The sequence below is a fragment of the Ochotona curzoniae genome, unplaced genomic scaffold, assembly GCF_017591425.1.
Source record: "Ochotona curzoniae isolate NIBS_2020 unplaced genomic scaffold, NIBS_Ocur_1.0 contig_2404, whole genome shotgun sequence".
Classification (NCBI taxonomy): domain Eukaryota; kingdom Metazoa; phylum Chordata; class Mammalia; order Lagomorpha; family Ochotonidae; genus Ochotona; species Ochotona curzoniae.
In genome coordinates this window covers 2,247,647-2,265,469 of record NW_024465451.1, presented here as the reverse complement: position 1 = coordinate 2,265,469, position 17,823 = coordinate 2,247,647, and the positions used below count along the sequence as shown (strand labels likewise).

The 17,823-nt window shown below is 57.0% G+C and overlaps 1 protein-coding gene across 2 annotated transcripts in view; it reads left to right on the top strand.

Moving 5' to 3' along the window:
- Positions 1 to 1,042: 1,042 nt before the first annotated feature.
- Positions 1,043 to 17,823, top strand: part of COL16A1 (collagen type XVI alpha 1 chain) — a 42,311-nt gene continuing 25,530 nt past the window's right edge. The window contains exons 1-35 of one of the 2 annotated variants that reach the window (XM_040974385.1): positions 1,043 to 1,115; positions 3,210 to 3,284; positions 3,387 to 3,504; positions 3,746 to 3,869; positions 4,073 to 4,339; positions 4,885 to 4,965; positions 5,123 to 5,248; positions 6,030 to 6,083; positions 6,363 to 6,387; positions 6,979 to 7,016; positions 7,997 to 8,086; positions 8,269 to 8,310; positions 8,412 to 8,456; positions 8,617 to 8,652; positions 9,006 to 9,068; positions 9,406 to 9,450; positions 9,536 to 9,631; positions 9,777 to 9,815; positions 10,312 to 10,356; positions 10,521 to 10,556; positions 10,971 to 11,081; positions 11,936 to 11,971; positions 12,056 to 12,130; positions 12,465 to 12,509; positions 14,112 to 14,147; positions 14,232 to 14,276; positions 14,535 to 14,666; positions 15,053 to 15,088; positions 15,271 to 15,378; positions 15,554 to 15,676; positions 15,783 to 15,836; positions 15,980 to 16,021; positions 16,339 to 16,374; positions 16,461 to 16,514; positions 16,655 to 16,723. In XM_040974385.1, the coding sequence (XP_040830319.1) occupies positions 1,043 to 1,115; positions 3,210 to 3,284; positions 3,387 to 3,504; positions 3,746 to 3,869; positions 4,073 to 4,339; positions 4,885 to 4,965; positions 5,123 to 5,248; positions 6,030 to 6,083; positions 6,363 to 6,387; positions 6,979 to 7,016; positions 7,997 to 8,086; positions 8,269 to 8,310; positions 8,412 to 8,456; positions 8,617 to 8,652; positions 9,006 to 9,068; positions 9,406 to 9,450; positions 9,536 to 9,631; positions 9,777 to 9,815; positions 10,312 to 10,356; positions 10,521 to 10,556; positions 10,971 to 11,081; positions 11,936 to 11,971; positions 12,056 to 12,130; positions 12,465 to 12,509; positions 14,112 to 14,147; positions 14,232 to 14,276; positions 14,535 to 14,666; positions 15,053 to 15,088; positions 15,271 to 15,378; positions 15,554 to 15,676; positions 15,783 to 15,836; positions 15,980 to 16,021; positions 16,339 to 16,374; positions 16,461 to 16,514; positions 16,655 to 16,723 (2,520 nt within the window). Of the gene's footprint in view, positions 1,124 to 3,209; positions 3,285 to 3,386; positions 3,505 to 3,745; positions 3,870 to 4,072; positions 4,340 to 4,884; positions 4,966 to 5,122; positions 5,249 to 6,029; positions 6,117 to 6,362; positions 6,388 to 6,978; positions 7,017 to 7,996; positions 8,087 to 8,268; positions 8,311 to 8,411; positions 8,457 to 8,616; positions 8,653 to 9,005; positions 9,069 to 9,405; positions 9,451 to 9,535; positions 9,632 to 9,776; positions 9,816 to 10,311; positions 10,357 to 10,520; positions 10,557 to 10,970; positions 11,082 to 11,441; positions 11,478 to 11,935; positions 11,972 to 12,055; positions 12,131 to 12,464; positions 12,510 to 14,111; positions 14,148 to 14,231; positions 14,277 to 14,534; positions 14,667 to 15,052; positions 15,089 to 15,270; positions 15,379 to 15,553; positions 15,677 to 15,782; positions 15,837 to 15,979; positions 16,022 to 16,338; positions 16,375 to 16,460; positions 16,515 to 16,654; positions 16,724 to 17,823 lie in introns of both variants that reach the window. The other variant, XM_040974386.1, reaches the window with a different exon arrangement.

Below are 17,823 nucleotides of genomic sequence, written 5' to 3'. Positions count from 1 at the left end.
GATAAAGGGTCCCTCTGTCCTCATGACTATGGATGGGGGAATAGGATTGCATCACAGTTGAAAGGAATGAGGTCAGACTCATGTAAGAACTTCCCTCTAGGAAGGTGTTGGCGGGGGATGGGATGTCATCAGCTGCCTGTGTGTGTGTGTGTGTGTGTGTGTGTGTGTGTGTGGTTGAGTAAAGTAGTAAGCGTGTCTGTGAGCATGCCTGTGTGCATGTGGGATTTTATGCACACACTGATATGTTCCTGTGTCACTAGGTGTGACACACACACGGCTCTGCATGTGCGTCTGAGTTGCCTGTCTTGAGGGAGGCCAGATGATGAATGGGTGCTGCTGACCGCTTGCTGAGCCTGCATTGATTTATCTGGGCCCATCCATCAGGGCTTCATAAAACTAAAAGACGAGCATCAGTCAGCGGGGAGGGCTGGCAAGATCGTGAGCTCTGTCGGCCTGCTCTCTCGCACACTGCATGCATGGGAGAAGCTTCTGGGCCCACATGCAGTCAGCCCGGTTGCCAGCCTGGTTGCGGGTGCCTGGCTAAGCGGGGTGCAATGAACCAGGGTGCGAGGTTGGTATATGCCAGCACAGAATGTGAGCTACTAAAATACTGAGATGCTTTCAAGTGTCCTGCTAAGTAACCTGTGCCTGCCGCTCCATGGCTAGCTTGAACTTTCCTGGACTGCCAGAATTCTCTAGATCTCTCCTTCATCCAGTAACTGACCACTGGCACAGTCAGGTGCTGCCTGGCCCTTGTCTGGAAGCTCTGGTCAACATTTTGCATAGCTGGTCCACGCCTGTGCCATACCGATGGTTAAATATTTTTAATATCGCCCCCGTGCAAATCCTAGCCCAGAGTCTGCGGTTGGGCCCCTGGGGAGAGTCTGCTGGCCTGCCAGACCTCCTGCCACCTCAGTGCCAGTGCCTGAGCCCCAGGAGTTGACTGCTACTTGCCCACATGCGGAACGTGCTGTGTGAACTCAGGAGTCTGCCTTCCCGGTCTCTGCTTTGTAGGTGCTGTGGCTGATCGCTCTGGACCAAGATGTGGATATCTTGGACTCCTGGCCTATGGCTGCTCAGTCTCTGGGTCACCTTCAGCCATGGGGCGAACACAGGTGAGATGGCATAGGAGGGTCAGGGACCCCGCAGGCCCACAGCTGGTTCCTGGAGATGCTGGAGTCCGTTATGCACCTGTGACCATGCACCTGTCCTTAGGCAGGAGTCTAGCGGCTAGGCCCAGGGTAGACTACGGTGTTTGCGTCTGTGGGAGGTGAGCTGAGAGTGCGTGTGCATATGCATGCTTTTGCCTCTAAGCATGGCTATGTTTGCACTGTAGATTCTATCGGCGCGTATGCCCCTGTTCCTGCCTGTGGGAGAACAGCTCCCACCCTGGTCTGTAACCAGCCCACAAGGGTTGCTGTTATGACCCGTGGGGGCGGGGGAGGAGCAGCAGCAGCCTCTTGTGCCCAAGGCAGCTGCATCGAGGAAGATGCTCGAGGCCTTAGATCCTCCACATTGGGGCCTGACCTCTGACCAGAGGATACAGGGGTTCTTTTTTTTTTTTTAATATTATTTTATTTATTGGTGGAGAAACAGACAGGAAGATCTCCCCAAGCGGCCACAACAGCCAAAGCTGAGCTGATCCGAAGCCAGGAGCCAGGAACTTCTTCTGGGTCTCCCACATGGGTGCAAGGTCCCAAGGCTTTGGGTCATTCTCGACTGCTTTCCCAGACCACAAGTAGAGAGCTGGATGGGAAGTGGAGCTGCCGAGATTAGAACTGGCACCCATATGGATCCTGGCACGTTCAAGGCGAGGCCTTTAGCTACTAGGCTATTGCGCTGGGCCCGGAGGATGCACCTTTTGAAGGCCCAAAACCAGGGGACATTGATTGGCCAGTTCACCTGGCCTTGCTTGTGTGCCCTCTCATCTGGGTAGCACCCTACCCATCCATGCAGGAGCAGAACTTCTAGAGCCCCGAACCAACCAGAGAGGGGGGTGGGGTAGAAAGCCCTGGATGCTGAAGTGAGAGGTATGCGTGCCTGCTGGGAACGGACGTGCCCGCCCACTGGCTGTGTGTGCCCATATGCACCTCTGTGTGTGTGCTCATGAAGCGTGCTCTCCTCTCCCGCACCAGGTCCTGGGGGGAGGGGCGGGGGCAGAGAATTTCCACATCTGCAAGGAATCTGGGCCTGGGGCCAAGGGGTGACTCACCCATCCCTGCTGTGCTGCTGAAGGAAGGGATGGTCTTTCTGGCCAGACCTGGGGGAGGGAGGCTCTGGTGGGGTCACACTTCTGGACCAAAGACCAGATTGGCCAGAATGTGAGATGCCAGCTTCCAGGGGCTGTCTTTGCCATCTTATCCTGCTGCTCCATCTGCGCTGTAGGATGGCCTCTTGGGGTCCTCCTGCAGGGTCTCCCGCTCAACACTTCCGTTCTGCCAGTCCCAGGGAGAGGGGGGTTCAGGGCTTTGGAGACCTGAATTAAGCTTTCCCTTTCTCTTTCTCTACTACCCTAGAATACCCTGCCTGGAGCCCTGGGGGCTTCCAAACACACCTAGGAGCCTGTGGCCTTCTCAAACATGCAGTCTCTCCCCAGTATTTCACAAGATAATGGCCTAGGTGAAAAGCTGGCTTGTTGGTCTAGACTTTATCTGGTCTGCTCGTTGGCTTCGATTGTGGAAAATGGTACACCCAGTCATAGCTGAGAACGTGTGTACCAGCAGCGTGTGGCAGTGCCTTGTGGCATGGGTATCTGCAGCTCATGGACATGTGGGATGTGCAACCTGCTGTTGTATGTGTTGAACACAGAGCACATGTGACCAGGCATGGTGGTGGAAGCATGCCCACACATGCAGTTCTGCCGGATGCTCCAGGGCTGCCCAAGGTGTCTTCTATAATTTGCTGGTTCAGAGCTGATTGGAGTGTTGGATCATCTGAGTTGCTGGAGTTCTGATCCTGCTCCGCTGTTGACTCATTTCATGGTCTTGGGCCTCAGTCTTCCTGTCTTTATGCTGGCGATTTCCTCCTGGTTCCTTCCACCAAGGGAGGGGCAGTAGGGATCAGAAGGCAAGTGCGGAGGGTGGCCTTGAGGCCACCAGGCCTGGCCACAGGTCCCCAGCAGGAGGCGACGCTGGGTTTCCCCAGAGCTCAGCTGAGCAGCAATAGTGGCTAGAGTTCCCTGAATGTCTCATTGCCAAATCCTCTTGCAGAGGGGCAGTGCCCGCCTTCACAGCAAGAGGGACTCAAGCTGGAACACAGCACTGATCTGTCTGCCAATGTGACTGGTGAGTGCCCGCCCCATCCTGTCAGGGGCCCCTTTCTCTGCAGCCTCTGTAGCTCTTCTCACCTGCCCGGCTGGGTGGGCTTCTCTTATGTCTCCCCTAAAGGCTTCAACCTCATCCGCCGACTCAACCTCATGAAGACGTCTGCCATCAAGAAGATCCGCAACCCCAAGGGGCCTCTCATCCTGCGCCTGGGGGCGGCCCCGCTGACCCAGCCCACACGGTAAAGACCCCGGGATGGCCACTGGGATTTCATTGGCCTCAGCTTGCCCAGCAACTCAGCATGTGGGAAGAGTTTATCTGTGTTTGGAAGTTTGAGCCTGTGTGCACCTGGGGGTGGGGTGGGAGGATGGATGGTTGATGGGCTCTGTGGTCCTGAGAGCCCAGGATATGTGGCAGCTGGGGACCCTCACAACCCCCAGCCCAACCTGCGCCTCAAAGTGCCCTCTTGGCTCCATCCCCAGCCGAGTGTTCCCTCGGGGCTTCCCAGAGGAGTTTGCCCTGGTACTGACCCTACTGCTGAAGAAGAACAGCCCACAGAGCACATGGTACTTGTTTCAAGTGACCGATGGAGAGGGGTACCCGCAGGTGAGTCCTGCCGCCACCCTCACTGCCCTACTTGCTTCCCAGCTGTGATTTCCGGGACTGCCCTATTCCATTCCAGTGCCCAAGGCTACCCCAGCCCACCTGGCCCAGGGAGTTTTCTCCTCTGTCTGGTGACCGTGAGGGCCCTTGACTTGGCCCTCAATCTGAATCTCTGTCCCAATGTCTTCTCTTCCAATTCCATGCAGATTTCCCTGGAAGTCAACAGCCAAGAGCAGAGCCTGGAGCTCCGGGCCCAGGGCCAGGATGGCGACTTTGTCTCCTGCATCTTCCCAGTGCCCCAGCTCTTTGACCTGCGCTGGCACAAGCTGATGCTGAGTGTGGCTGGACGTGTGGCCTCCGTACATGTAGACTGCGTCTCCGCCTCCTCCCAGCCCCTGGGACCTCGGCAACCCGTGAGGTCCCTGGGCCACGTGTTCCTGGGTTTGGATTCTGAGCAGGGCAAACCTGTCTCGGTAAGTGCGAACTGGGGCCTGGGCCTCTGCTCCCACCTTTGGGAGCCTGAGTGAGCTCCCTGGAGTCCATAGGTCACCGGGCTTTCTCCTTAGAATCCTTCTTGGCTCCCCACTGGCCCCCATATCCAGCCTAAATGTACTAACCTGGCATTTGAGGCCCACCATGATCTGGTCCCATGGGAGTCTCTCTATGGCTCTCTTTTTATTTCTGGTCAAGTCCACTGCAGTCATCCTCTGGTCCCTCCACACTTCCATGCCACTGCCTCTGCTGTTACCCCCAACCCAGAACGTCTTTCCTTGCATGTCACCTGCCCTTCCAGGCCCAGTCCCTCCCTCTCCTCTTCTTTTCCCTGTAGCATATGTGCATTTGTTCTGCTTTTGATTGGGAGCTGTGTTTCTTTCTTTAAATAAAAAAAAAAAAAAAAGACTTATTTATTTGAAAGGCAAGGTTACAGAGAGAGGGAAAGAGCTTCCATATAACTTCCTTTTAAAGAAATTAAGTAAATCTTAGGAAAAGGGGAAAGTGACTTGCGTGTCCCCTGCAGTTTGACCTTCAGCAGGCGCATATTTACTGTGACCCGGAGCTTGTGCTGGAGGAGGGCTGCTGTGAGATCCTACCCGCAGGGGTGAGTGGTGCGGCTCTGGTGCAGATGGGCAGGGGGCAGGAGGGGAAGAGCTCGAGGCACTGCTCAAGGTGCACTGTGATGGCCTTGGGGGTTCTGGAAGGGGTGTCTGGAAGTCTTGGGGTGAATCTGACCCCAGCCCTTTCCTTGAACCAAACAGTGCCCCCCAGAGAGCTCCAAGGCCCGTCGGGACACCCAGAATAACGAGCTCATTGAGATCAACCCGCAGACAGAAGGCAAGGTCTACACCCGCTGCTTCTGCTTGGAGGAGCCTCAGCACAGCAAGGTAGGTGAGCAGGGCAGGCAGATGTGGGCACAGAAGGGCACAGGTAACTCTGCCCTTCCCCTGGCCCGACAGAGGTCTGCCTCCAGTCAGGTGGTTATGTGCCCAGACAGGAAGGGCACAGGAAACCCCACCTCTTTGTGTATCATCCCAGAAGAGGCTCAGACACAGCCCCACGAGTGACCCTGTTCCTGCATACTGTTGGCATGGACAGGGCCATGGAGCTCTGGTACTGTCCAGGCCCTCTCCAATGCCATCCAGAACATTCTGATGAGGGTAGAGCCAGGCCTGCTGCCCCAGCCAGTTTCTCCAAGACAGGGCCACTCTGGGATCCTGTTCTGCTGCTTCTTCCCCCAGGGCTGGCTCCTGCTGCAGGACCCAGTCCTGCTCAGTTCAAGGCCAGGCTGTTTCTCTGCCCAGCACCATGGCCAGCTGCCCTCCCAGGTTCTTCCAAGGTGGCAGAGAAGCCCAGTTCTTTCCTCAGACCCACCCCCTGGCCGGGCAGTGTCCCTGCCCTCCTAGGCACCGTGCCCAGCTCTGGCTGCAGGAACACAGGATCCCATTGATTCCTGGTCTTGTTTTCTCCGACATCACATGGGTGGGGGAAGAGAAGGGGTGCCGGTGGAGAGAGAGGCCCAAGGGGCTTGAGCAGGCCCTCAAGGCCCTGGCAGTCATCAGATTCTAGGGTACGGGAGTTCATGGAATCTATGCGCCCACCTGGGTGCCAGCATGGGTCCCAGATTTGCCCCCTTGCCAAGGGTTTTCCTTTGCTCTATCTACCCAGGTGGATGCCCAGGTGACGGGAAGAATCCGCGAGAGGACAGACAGGGAAACCAAGGTAGAGTGGTGGGTGGGGGGAGGAACCTGTAGTGCCCTCTGTCTGCCCTTCATGCCCTCTGTAACTGCCTGGCAGAACACACCCCACCTCTATTCTCTTCCTGCCTGTCCCCATTCCTGGACAGAGCTTCGGACCTGTAGGTGCCAGCTGTGAGAGGGGGGTGGTGAGACTGGGACAGATTGGGCAGACATTCTGTAGCACACCCGTGCCTGGTTCTTAGGCAAGAGTATGGGAAGTAGATTTTGGTCCCTAAGTTCTGTGCTTCTCCCCACTTCCCAGGTCCATCGGCAGACCTCAACTGATGAGGGGAGTGGGCATCAGGACTGGCAAAAGCCTTCCTTGGTTGAGATGATGTCAGTACAAGCTCTTTGGACAAGACATTGAGGCACATAGGCTGGGCATGGGGGCTGGATGACTTACACAGCTCTTACTCTTTCATGGGGCCCAGCGCTGGGCCCTGGCTGCCCACTGTCCTTGGGGTGTGGGGTAGTAGCCCTGGGGACACACTTGCTGAGTTAGCAGCAAATATCCCTGGGTATTACTGAGACCTTGGCCAGGAGCCCCCTAAGTTCTGAGTCTCTCTTGGCCCTGACATGCTATGTGATCTGGAATCTTCTTTGCTGTTTTTGTCTGGGCTCCTGTTTAGCTGTAGGTCTGCGCTGGTGGGAAGGGAGGGGCAAGCATGGTTTTAGGGATGCCCATCTTCATGTTTCTCTCCATTCCCACCCAGAACAAGTATGACATCCTCTTGGCTGGAGGTGTACATGCGTGTGTACTTGGTGAGCACACGTGTGCGCTTAGCATACACGTGTGCATACCTGTGTGTTCATGTGTGTGGGTGGAGTAGAGAAGGGTCCCAGGGCTGAGTACTGACCCTCTGGACTCCTTGCCTTTCAGTGCCCACCCTGCGTCCCTGCTGTAGGGGAGACAAATGTGAGTGAGTAGAACTTGTGTGCCGGGTGGGATGGGCGAGGGCTGGGAGTGGGTGTTGCCAGGAGTTGGCTGGGCAGCTTCCTGGTTGAGGACAAGCCAGTCTTTGTGCATTTCCTAATTCCTTCTCTGCCCGGAGCTGGGCCTGCTGCTACTCCCTTCCTTGCAGGGTCCTGCGACCTGGGCAAAGCACTGGGACCCAGGGTGGGCATAGGAAGCGGCTATGGGGGTGGGGGAGTGTCGGAGGGGTCAGGCCCTTGGTTGCTGGGCTGGCTTTGCACTCCTACACGATCTGAGTCCTGCGGTGCTGTGACAGCCTCTCGAGTCATCTTGCAGGCTAGAGAGCAGGGCACGGGGAGGAGGGTGGGCTCGGGTCATGTGGTGCAGTGCAGGAACCCATGGCCAAGTTGACAAGTGGGACCACAGCAGACAGGCCAGGCTCAACTCTCTCTTAGGGTCCAGGAGGAGAAGGGAAAGGAGAACCCGGCAGGAGCCCAGCTGGCCCCCAGCTGCACCTTGTTTGTGGGCAGCATGAGTCATCACTCTCCCACAGCCTGGGTGCAGCCCCAGCTCCCCTTGGCCCTTGATTTTGGGGGACAGCAGGAAGTAGCCTCTCCATTACTTACCCCTCTTTTGATTCAGTCCAAATCTGATAAGACATCTGATGGACCCCAGAGGTGAGGGGTTACCTTGGTAACTGAGCAGCAGTGTTGTCCTAGCTTCAGCGGGAGTGGGAGTGTGGGCTGGGGGATGGAGCTAACCCAAACTAGGCAGGTTAAAGAAAGTAGGGTAGAGGCCCAGCGAGTTTGACAGCCTTTGGAGTGAGTAAGCAGGCAAGTTGGCCGGGGATGCAGAGCAGGGGCTGTGATTCAGGCTGGTGGTCCTGCCATCCGCTGTGTTGCACTGCTAACTGCTTACCTTCTCTGAGCCCTTGGCTTCCTCTCCCTTTCTGAGGGGTAAGGCTCTCTTCTCTGTCCCCTCAGGTCACTCTTGGTCCCTCTGGCTCCAAGGGAGGGAAAGGTGAACAGGGCCCGCCAGGCCCCTCAGGCCCCAAGGGAGAGAAGGGAGCACGGGTAAGTGCCACCTCCTACAGGGAAACTCCTGGACTGCACCCTGGGGTCGGGTGGAGGGATAAGTGCAGAATCTTTGAAGGGGTTACTGTGCAGAAGGCCTGGTTTTTAGGGTCCCTCATGAGCACAGGTCTAGGGGACATCTCTGGGTGGCCCCAGCCCTGAATCTAGTTCTCCACCTCCAGGGCAATGACTGTGTTCGAGTCTCCCCGGATGCCCCGCTTCAGGTAAGATCTGGAGAAGCTGGTGCTTTGGGGCCGGTAGGGGACCACCCCCTTGACAGCCACAGCATGCCCTTTCCCCTCTCAATGCCTGTCTCCCTGTGCAGTGTGCAGAAGGCCCAAAGGGAGAGAAGGGCACAGCAGGAGCCTTGGTGAGTGTGTACCGGCCAGGGGGCAGAGGACAAGGGGCAGGGGATGTAGGACATGGGACAGGAGGCAGGGTGATCACGCACCAGACAGGGAACAGAGGACAGGATACTGGCCTGGCCTTGTCCTTGCTTTTCTTCACTCCTTCTTTGTGTCTCCTCTCAGGGGCCCTCAGGACCCCCAGGATCAATAGGCCAGAAGGTAACAGGAGGGATGGAGTCCAGGGCGGTAGGCGGGCCTGATGGGCATGAGGAGGGGGTATCGTTGCACTTCCTGGAGGGTGGGGTCAATGGCAAAGTGGCATTGCCCTTCTCTATGCCCTCCTGGTCATCCTGCCTTGTCCCAGTATCCCTGGACCTAGACGGATGTGAATTCCACTGACTCCCAGAGTGGCTGTTTGGGGAGTTATGTCTGCTGTCTACCCTCTTGTGGTGTCTGAAGCCATTCAGCCTTGGGAGAGGTGGAGACCAGCTGCCCCTCACACCCCGACACAGCGCCCTGCCACTTCCAGTGCCTTCCCTCCACTCCAGTCTCTCTGTTTCTTCCCTGTCCAGGGTCAGAAAGGTGAGAAGGGCGATGGAGGCATCAAGGGCCTGCCTGGCAAACCAGGCCGAGACGTAGGTGCTGGGGACCCTTCTCTAGGTTGGGGTTGAGTCCCGGGGACCCATCCTCTAGCTTGCTCAGAAGAGAGGCCCAGGGAGGGGAATGGCTGAGCCCCAGAAGCACAAAGCCCCTTGAACATGGTGATGAGGGGACAGAAAAGGCCCTGGACCCAGGCTTCCTAGTCCTGGCCTCAGAGCCGCTGTCTCCCACCGCATGCTGGCTGACACTTGATGTCCTTGGGACTTGGAGGAAGGGCAGTAAGAGGGGCACATGGAGGTATTTTCCTGTCCCCAGTAGGGAGGGAGATGCTGGACCCTAGGGTCATTCTTACATCTGCCTTACTCCACACAGGGCCGGCCAGGAGAGATCTGTGTCATTGGGCCCAAAGGGCAGAAGGTGAGCAGCAAATGTTTGTGATATGCAGGATCCGGGGCCGGGATGCAGTCACAGCTCTTACCTGACCCACTTATGTTTGATCCAGGGAGATCCTGGTTTTGTGGGGCCTGAGGGGCTGGCAGGAGAGCCGGGACCTCCTGGCCTCCCTGGGCCCCCTGGGATAGGACTGCCTGGGACCCCGGTGAGTACCCATTTGCCTCCCCTCCAATCCTCCTCTGGCCGGGGCTGGGGAAATGAGGCTGGTGGCAGGCTTGGGGTAGAAATGCTCACTGAACCCCAGGGCAAGGTCTCTCAGCAACCCTCCCTGACCCCAATTTTGCCCTCAGGGGGATCCAGGTGGTCCACCAGGCCCTAAGGGGAACAAGGTAAGCATAGGTTGGGGATGGGCATGGGGGTCTGCTTCGCAGGAAAGAGGAGTGGGTGGGACTGGCTTGGCAGGTAAGGACATCTGGGCTCAGCCAGGCCAGGTCCCTGTTGTCCCTATGCTTGCTGAGGTGGGGGCAGGGCAGGCCCAGGCAAGTCAGGACCAGGTTGCCTTCGTTGGAGGGTCCTAGCCCATCTTTGGGTCTTGTGCCTCGAGGAGCAGGGAGCAGTGGCGCCATCCACATCCATCTGATGATTTCTGACCTGGAGCTGCAGGGAAAGGGGATGCAGAGACTATAGCTTTCTCCCTTCCTTGGCAAGCCAAGGGGGTCAGGTTAGACCCAGAAGGGGACAGACCACAGAAAGGGAAGGTTAACAGAGTGTATGGAGACCAGAGGCATGGCAGGGACTGTCCTAACTGCAGAGAGGGGTTGGGTGGGGGAAGATGTGGCAGTCACTTTGGCCAGGTCTCCCGCCTCACTTGCCTTCTGACTGCAGGGCAGTCCCGGCACGCCTGGAAAGGAAGGCCCCAGTGGGAAACCTGTGAGTAATCCCCTACCTGGCCGATGGGGGGTAGGGGATCACTACCTGCCACGCCCGGTCCACTCCTCCGAGAGTTCTGGAGAAAGGTGACCTCAGGCCTTGGGCCTCTTTTGGCCCCCAGCCCCTCTCCCTGGCACTCATGTCTGCTGCTTCTTCTCTTGCAGGGGAAGCCTGGGGTGCCAGGAACAAAGGGCGACAAGGTGAGTCCCAAGCCTGGTTGCCCTAGATGGGGTGGGAGCCCCTCTTTGTGGGGGTCACTGAAGGGATGCTGGACCTTTTCCCAGGTGGGGGGCAGGGGACCTCACCCCTTCTGTATGCCCATGAATAGTGTATGTGATTGAGGTTGGCTGGGTTCGAATCCTGCCTATACCACACACATGGTTTATGAATGGGACAAGTCCATCAGCTCTGGGCCCAAGTTCCCAATCTGCCTATGGATGCAGTCACTTAGGGCTGGCTGCTGGGAGGCAGGTGTGTGTGCTGGGCATTCTACAGTGTCTGGCAGTCCACTTTGCTGTTGAGGGAGGGCAGCGGCATCCCAGGGTCCAGAGCACTGCTCACCACCCCTGGGCCTCAGCCTACTGTGTGCTCGCTCATAGTTCCCCCTCTACTAGGGGGAGCCATGTGAGGTGTGTCCAACACTGCCGGAAGGTTTCCAGAACTTCGTGGGCCTGCCTGGAAAGCCAGGACCCAAGGGAGAACCAGGTGATCCAGCTCCAGCTGGGGTGAGTGCCCAGGGACAACCCCCCGCCACCGCCCACCCAACCAAGCAATCTTAGGGGAACAATCATTGAGAGGAACTAAAGAACTTTGTGGTCATGGAGATTATGGGCAGAGGGTCAGGCTGAGGTGTGTGGACCATAGAGTTCAGGGCTGGGCTAGAGTGCCATGCCAGGTCTCCATGACAACCTCCCAAGGCTCTCCCAGACTCCAGGATGCCTTTTGGGCATGCTGGGGTGGATCCGGCTCTTATTGTGAGTGAGGGCTGTGCCCTGGGCCTGGTGTGTGGCTGGAGGAATGGGCAGGGCCAGTGGGGTCCTGGCCTGGGCTCCCCACCCAACTTGCTCACACAGCTTTTCTTTCAGGAGGGCCTGAGGTTTGCTGGACAGAAAGGTGATCGGGTATGTTTGCATACTCTCTACTGGGGAGGCTTACCTTCTTATTTATATAAAAGAGACACAGAGATAGTCACATCTTTCCACTGGTCGGTCACATCATCCCCTAATGCCATCCCCGAACCCAGGGCTGGGCCAGGCTGAAGCCAGGAACCTGAAAATCCATCCAGGTCTCCCATGTGAGTGTCAGGGGCCTAACTACTTGGCCATCACCTCCAGGGTGTTCATTAGCAGGAAGTTGGGGTCAAAAGCAGAGCTGGGATGTGAGTGCCACCTTGGCCCCATCTACCACATTTGTTGCCCTGGGTTACCTGCCTCTGGTGTACTGGCCTGGAACCCAGGGAACCCCTGGCTGTTGGTGGGAATTGTGGGGTGTCACAGGGCTGTCCCTATCCATGCACAAGGAGCCTGGGCTGCTCCATGACAAGTCTCATCTCAGCACATAAACCTTTTTTTCCCTATAGGGGGACCCTGGCATCCAAGGCATCAAAGGAGAGAAGGTGAGGGAGCTCCTGTCCCCGGCTTGGTTCCTCTGCCTCCTCCCAGCCCAGGAACCTTGCTGACCCCACCTGCCCCTTCTGCAGGGAGAGCCCTGCCTGGCCTGCAGTTCTGTTGTAGAAGCCCAGCATCTTAGGGATGCAGGCTCCGCTGGTCTACCGGTGAGTGCTCCTCTCCTCGCCTTGAGCAATCTGGCCTGGATGCCCCAGTGATCTTCCTGGTTCTTCACATCTCAGGGCAGGGACCCAGAGGGAGGCCACAATGAGGCAGATATCCCAAGCCTGCACCCTGGTCCCCTCACCACTGCCTGGGCCCAGAATGATGCTCCAGGCCTTGAGCCCTGGGATCTCCTCTTAGCACCTCCTAGTGCCTGGAAACTGCCCAGCTACCTGCAGGCCTGGGAGATTCCCAATACCCCGTCTTGCCTTTCTGTTTCCCTGGGCCTGGGGCTGGGGGCGGGAGGGGCTGTAACCCTGTCTTGGCTGATTGTTCCAGGGCAAAGCTGGTGCTCCCGGGCCTGCAGGGCTGAAAGGAGAGAAGGTGAGTCCGGAGTCAGAGGTCAGGGCTCCTTAGCAGGGAGGCAGGTGGGATGACCTTGGCAGGAATAGAGATCGAACTATAAATTCACAGGGAAATAAATTTACCTATGTTTTGCTGACGGAGTCCAATAATTTATTTCCAAGAGCCCACATGCTCTCCGGGAGAATTCCTTCGTGTTGTACTTTTAATTTAATGATCATCTAAAACTATTAAGCACATTCAAGACTACCTGATAGTAAAATACCATTTAATACTTCTCTATTGCTTATTATGCTCCGGGCCCTGCTCCAAGGCTTGTTGTGAGTGAACTCGTTGCCTCCTCCCCACACGTTCTGGGATAGTTGTTCCATTGTTCCGTTCTGCAGACGAGACAGGAGACACCCGCACACAAGGGCCGAGTTGATCTCTCGGAGCCACACGCATGTTGGGCTGGGGAACTGGGATCTGAGCCCAGGAAGTCTGACTCCAATGTGTCATCGTCACCGCTGGCCTGGGTCACTCAATCTTAGTGCCCTTGGTAGCGTTGCTTGTGGTGGCGCCAAACATGACAGCATTGAACTCTGGGGTACGGTGCCCTCTGGGCGCCCCGGTGCCCTGGTGTGGGCAGCACTGAGACTGTGTCCAGGTCCAGTCCTGACAGGCAAAGCACACTGGCTGGGTGGTAAATGAAGCTGGTGCACACACTCCTGGCACGCCCCTCCTTCCAGTCTTCTCTGCCACTGGAAATGGCATCTGCCCAGCTGCCATCATCCCACAGTTTGTCATCGAGTAGTTACTGTGGTTTTGTGGAGAACACTCAGATGACATATTTTCCCTGCTCAGAACCCTCTGGAACTTGAATGTGTGCTGCGCTGTGTGGCTGGGTCTCAGGGGCGCTGGGAGACCCCATTTCTGCCTTTTCCAATCCCTGTGGTTCCCTCTCTCCTCTCGCTCCCTGATGTAAGGACTCCTTCTGTCAAGACAGGGCCACCTCTTATGGTCTGCCCCTGTGCTCCCTGCTAGAAACATCTAGAATATTTTCTCCCTACATCCTCCTCCGCCTCCAATTCTTTCATCATCTGACCTTAATCTCATCCCTCTGATAACGATCGTGGGCAACATTTTCCAGGACACCCTGTGGGAAATGGCTTCGCCCACTCACTCTGTCTCATCCCTTGCTTTCTGTCCTTGCTCGCTGTTGGGAGTCGGTGTTTTTGAAAGTTCTTAAGTGTATAAGCTCCCTCCAGGCCTGTCGTTGGGTGCTTGCTGGTGGCTGGTGTCTAGCTCCGCCCTCAGGGCGGGAAGGTGGGGACCAGCCAAGAGGGGGAGGAGGGATGCTGTGGAGCTTTGTGCACTGGGGCAGTGTGATCACAGGGCTGGTATTCTGGGGGCCAGAAACACGGCTTTGACTGGTTGTAGGCTACCTTAGGGGCCTTGGGGAAAAGTTATTTTTCCTCCCCTGGACTTCAGTCTTCCTAGCCAGGGAAGCAGGGTGCAATGTAGACATCCCCGGCGGGGTGGGGTGGGGGAGGAAGGCTCCCTTTTAATTCTGGATTCAGTATTGTTCTAGAGCCCAGGCCCCTCCCTGCCTTCTCTGATTTTGTATTCTCTGCTCCATTCTAGGGTAATCTGGGGGAGACAGGGCCAGCAGGCAATCCGGTAAGTGTGAGTGAGGGGTGGACAGGTGGGAGCTGATGGGCCCAGGAAGATGCTGTGTATCACATGTGGTTCCTTATCACTCAGGGACTGCCAGGGCCGGTGGGACCAGCAGGTGCCAAAGGAGCAAAGGTGAGTTAGGGATTTGTCCCGGACAGACATCCACCTTGTGTCCTTACCCTTGGACTCGTCACTGCCTGGGCCCTGGGGTCAAGGGCCCTTATGATGCCTCCCCCACCCTTTGTTTTGTCCCTATTCTCTCCCAGTCCCTCCTAAGATACTCTCTCACTTGCTGCAGAGGCAGCCACACTCCCAGCCCTAGAACCCAAGCCTGGCCCTTGTGCCCTGGTGATCAGGGGGACGCCCTAACCTGGTGCCCTTGCTCCCCAGGGGGAGCCCTGTGAGCTGTGCTCAGGCCTGTCCAAGACTCAGGTTGGGAATGGCCATGTGGCAGCCTTGCCTGGCCCGGCTGGAGAAAAAGGGGAGCCTGGGCCTCCAGGTTTTGGCCTGCCAGGCAAGCAGGTACGTTCTGGGGCCTCTGGGTGTAGAGGTTGGCATGGCTGCAGAGAGCAAAGAACACCCTGGCTGTTGGGTGGGCAGAACCCAAGGAAAGGGGTCAGTACCCCCCCAGGTCTATCTTGCCTGAGTTTGTCCTGTTTTGTAAGCTTCCCAGGGGGTCTCTGCTTATCTGGTTTTTGTACTCCCCATTGGAGAGATGGACAAACTAAGGTGCAGAGCTAGAAAAGGTAGCTCGCCAGGTCTCCTCTTTTAACCTGCACAGGTTGCTTTGGGAGCCTGAGTGCCGAGCTCTGCTGTGTTTGTGATGGGACCCTGTGTCTGACACTGCATAGGGGCACTTGGGGTGTCCAATGTCAGTGAATGGAGGGTAGCAATTCTTTTCTTCTCAGGGCAAGGCTGGTGAGCGAGGACTGAAGGGGCAGAAGGTGAGGGGTCCTTATGAGGGCTGTATGGGCGGGGAGGCCTTTTTTCTGATGCCCTGTGCTCCCTTTCCGCTCCCTTCCTAGCCCCCATCCTCAAGGAGAGGCTGGGAGTGTCTGTGGATCCCAGGAGGCAGCCCACATCTAGCCGGGCTGCCTCTGCACCCATTGAACCCCACTCCTTGCAGGGTGACGCTGGAAGTCCTGGAGACCCTGGAATGCCGGGCACTGTGGGACAGCCAGGACTGTCAGGAGAACCTGGGGTTCGGGGTCCCGCGGGGCCGAAAGGAGAAAAGGTCAGTTGAGATCAGATGAGGGTAGGGCTCATGGGGTGAGCCTAAGCTTCTCCAGGCTGAGATGGAGGCAGTAGGGGTGCACAGAGCTCTTAGTGGGGGAACAACGACCCGCCTTGTGCCTTGCCTCTCTGGCATGGGTGTTGACCAACTCCTGGCTGTGTCCATCTCTGACCAGGGTGACGGCTGCACTGCCTGTCCCAGCCTGCAGGGGACGATGACCGACATGGTGGGGCTGCCTGGAAGGCCTGGCCCCAAAGGAGAGCAGGGCCCAGAAGGCGTGGGCCAGCCTGGCAAAGCGGTGAGTGCAGACTGCCTGCCCCTGCTCCTGCCCCTGCCTGGATGCTGCCTCCCGTTGCCCCAGCCTGCCATGGGAACTCCAAGGATCCATCCCTTGTACTTTTTAGGGCCAGCCTGGTCTACCAGGAGTCCCAGGACCCCCAGGTCTGAAGGGCACACAGGTATGTGTGAGGCTGGGGGAGACCTGGATTGCAGCTATGCGAGGTGGGGAGACGTCTGGAATCAGGTGGGAAATGGGGGCAGGTATTGAAGAGGGAAAGTGGGGAGGGTGTCTCTATGAGAAATTATCCTTCTTTTTCTTCAGGGGGAGCCTGGGCCTCCGGGAATGGGAGCGCAGGGACCCCAGGTGAGTGTCCAGCTCTTGCTTAGGCTGCCCATGCCTAGTGCTGCCGTCACAAGCTGCCTGCCTATCCAAAACCATAGGGCTCTGCCTGCCTTGGATGCCCGTGGCCGTGGCTCTGGGAGTGGGGTCTGCAGCAACCCTGGCCAATGCTGCCTTTGTTAGGGCCTTGGCTGGGATTTGTACCTCTCTGCCACTCAGGGTCTTCTGGAGTAGCCCCCACTACAATTTGGGCAAGTGGACCAGATCTGTGGCGGGGTAGAGCCAATCAGGGAGGCTGACTTGGGTGCCATATACCCCAGAGTGCCTTTTCTGACTTGCAGGGGGAGCCTGGAGTCCAGGGCTTACCCGGCATTCAGGTACGTCTGCCTGGTGTCTGGCGGAGACAGCCCAGGGAAGGGGCTGCTCCAGGATAATGGATGACTACCTGTGCTGTCTTTTGCAGGGCCCTCCAGGACCTCGGGGTCCAGCTGGCCCCGCAGGAGAGAAGGGTGCCCAGGTGAGCCTCCACCACCATGGGCACTCAGTCTCTGGGGCTAAGTGGCACTACTCAGAGGGCTGCCCTGAAGTGTCTCGCCCAGTGGCCTGGAGCCAGCTGCCAATTGTGCCCCTGCAACCTTGCTGCCCTCTCTCCTCCAGGGAGCTCCGGGGGTGAAAGGCTCCATTGGCCCAGTGGGACCTCCTGGTGCCAGTGTCTCTGGGCCTCCGGTAAGAGTCCTGTCTGTGAGCCATGCTGGGGGCATTGCTGGGACCAGGGACCTTGGTGCTGGGAAGAGGGCGAGGGACTGAGAACCTTTCCCGGCAGCGTGGGGGATGGGAGGAGGAGAGAGGCCTCGGGCAGCCCAGCCTGTTAGAAGCAAGGCCTTGCTTTTGCAGGGAATGCTAGGTTGATGGTAAAAAATGAATGCCGTTGGGTTTGTTTGTTTAGTTGTTTTTCAAGGTTATTTATTTATCATTTGAAAGGCAGAGTTACAGAGAGAGAGGAGAGAGAGAGATTTTCTCTCCACTGGTTCACTTCTCAAATGTCTGCAACAGCCAGAGCTGAGCAGGTCCAAAACTGGGAGCCAGGACATTCTTTTGGGTCTCCCATTTGGGTGCAAAGGCCCAAGGACTTGAGTCATCCTCCACTGCTTTCCAAGGCCACAATCAAGGAGTTAGATTGGAAGCGAAATAGCCGGGGTTTGAACCAGTGCCCATATGAGACACTGGCACTGCAGATGGAGAATTAATCTATAAAGCTACGGCACCAGCCCCACACCATTATTTTTATAAGTGTTTTTATTTATTTTGAAGGCTGACAAGGACAGACAGACAATAAGAAAGAGAACTCCCATCCCCTGGCTTGCGCCCCAAAGGCCAAAGCTAGGCGTTAAGAATCCAGTCCAGGTCTCCCACTTGGGGAGCGGGAGCTGAGTTACTTGGGCCATCACTACTACCCCCCCCCCCACCTGTATCATGCCCTGGAGAACTTGGATGCATTGGTAGGAACCAGGAATCATGAGTAGGAGTCAGGGATTGAGCCTAGGCATCCCATGAGACATACCACTCTCTTAGCCACTGAGCTAAATGACTGCTCAATTTTTTTTTTTTTTTTGAGCAGTCATGTGTTGAGATCCTGTGTTAAGCTCTAAACGCAGAAAGTCACTTCTTCCTCAGGACAACCCAGTAAGGCAACAGCTATTATTGTCCCTGTTTCCTAGCTAAGGAGAAGCAGGCCAGAGAATGAGCGGGGTGGAGCCAAGAACCTGCACCCCGGCCTGTGTGACCCCAGGCCCTCCCCCACCTTCAGACCTGGATGGAGCTTTTAG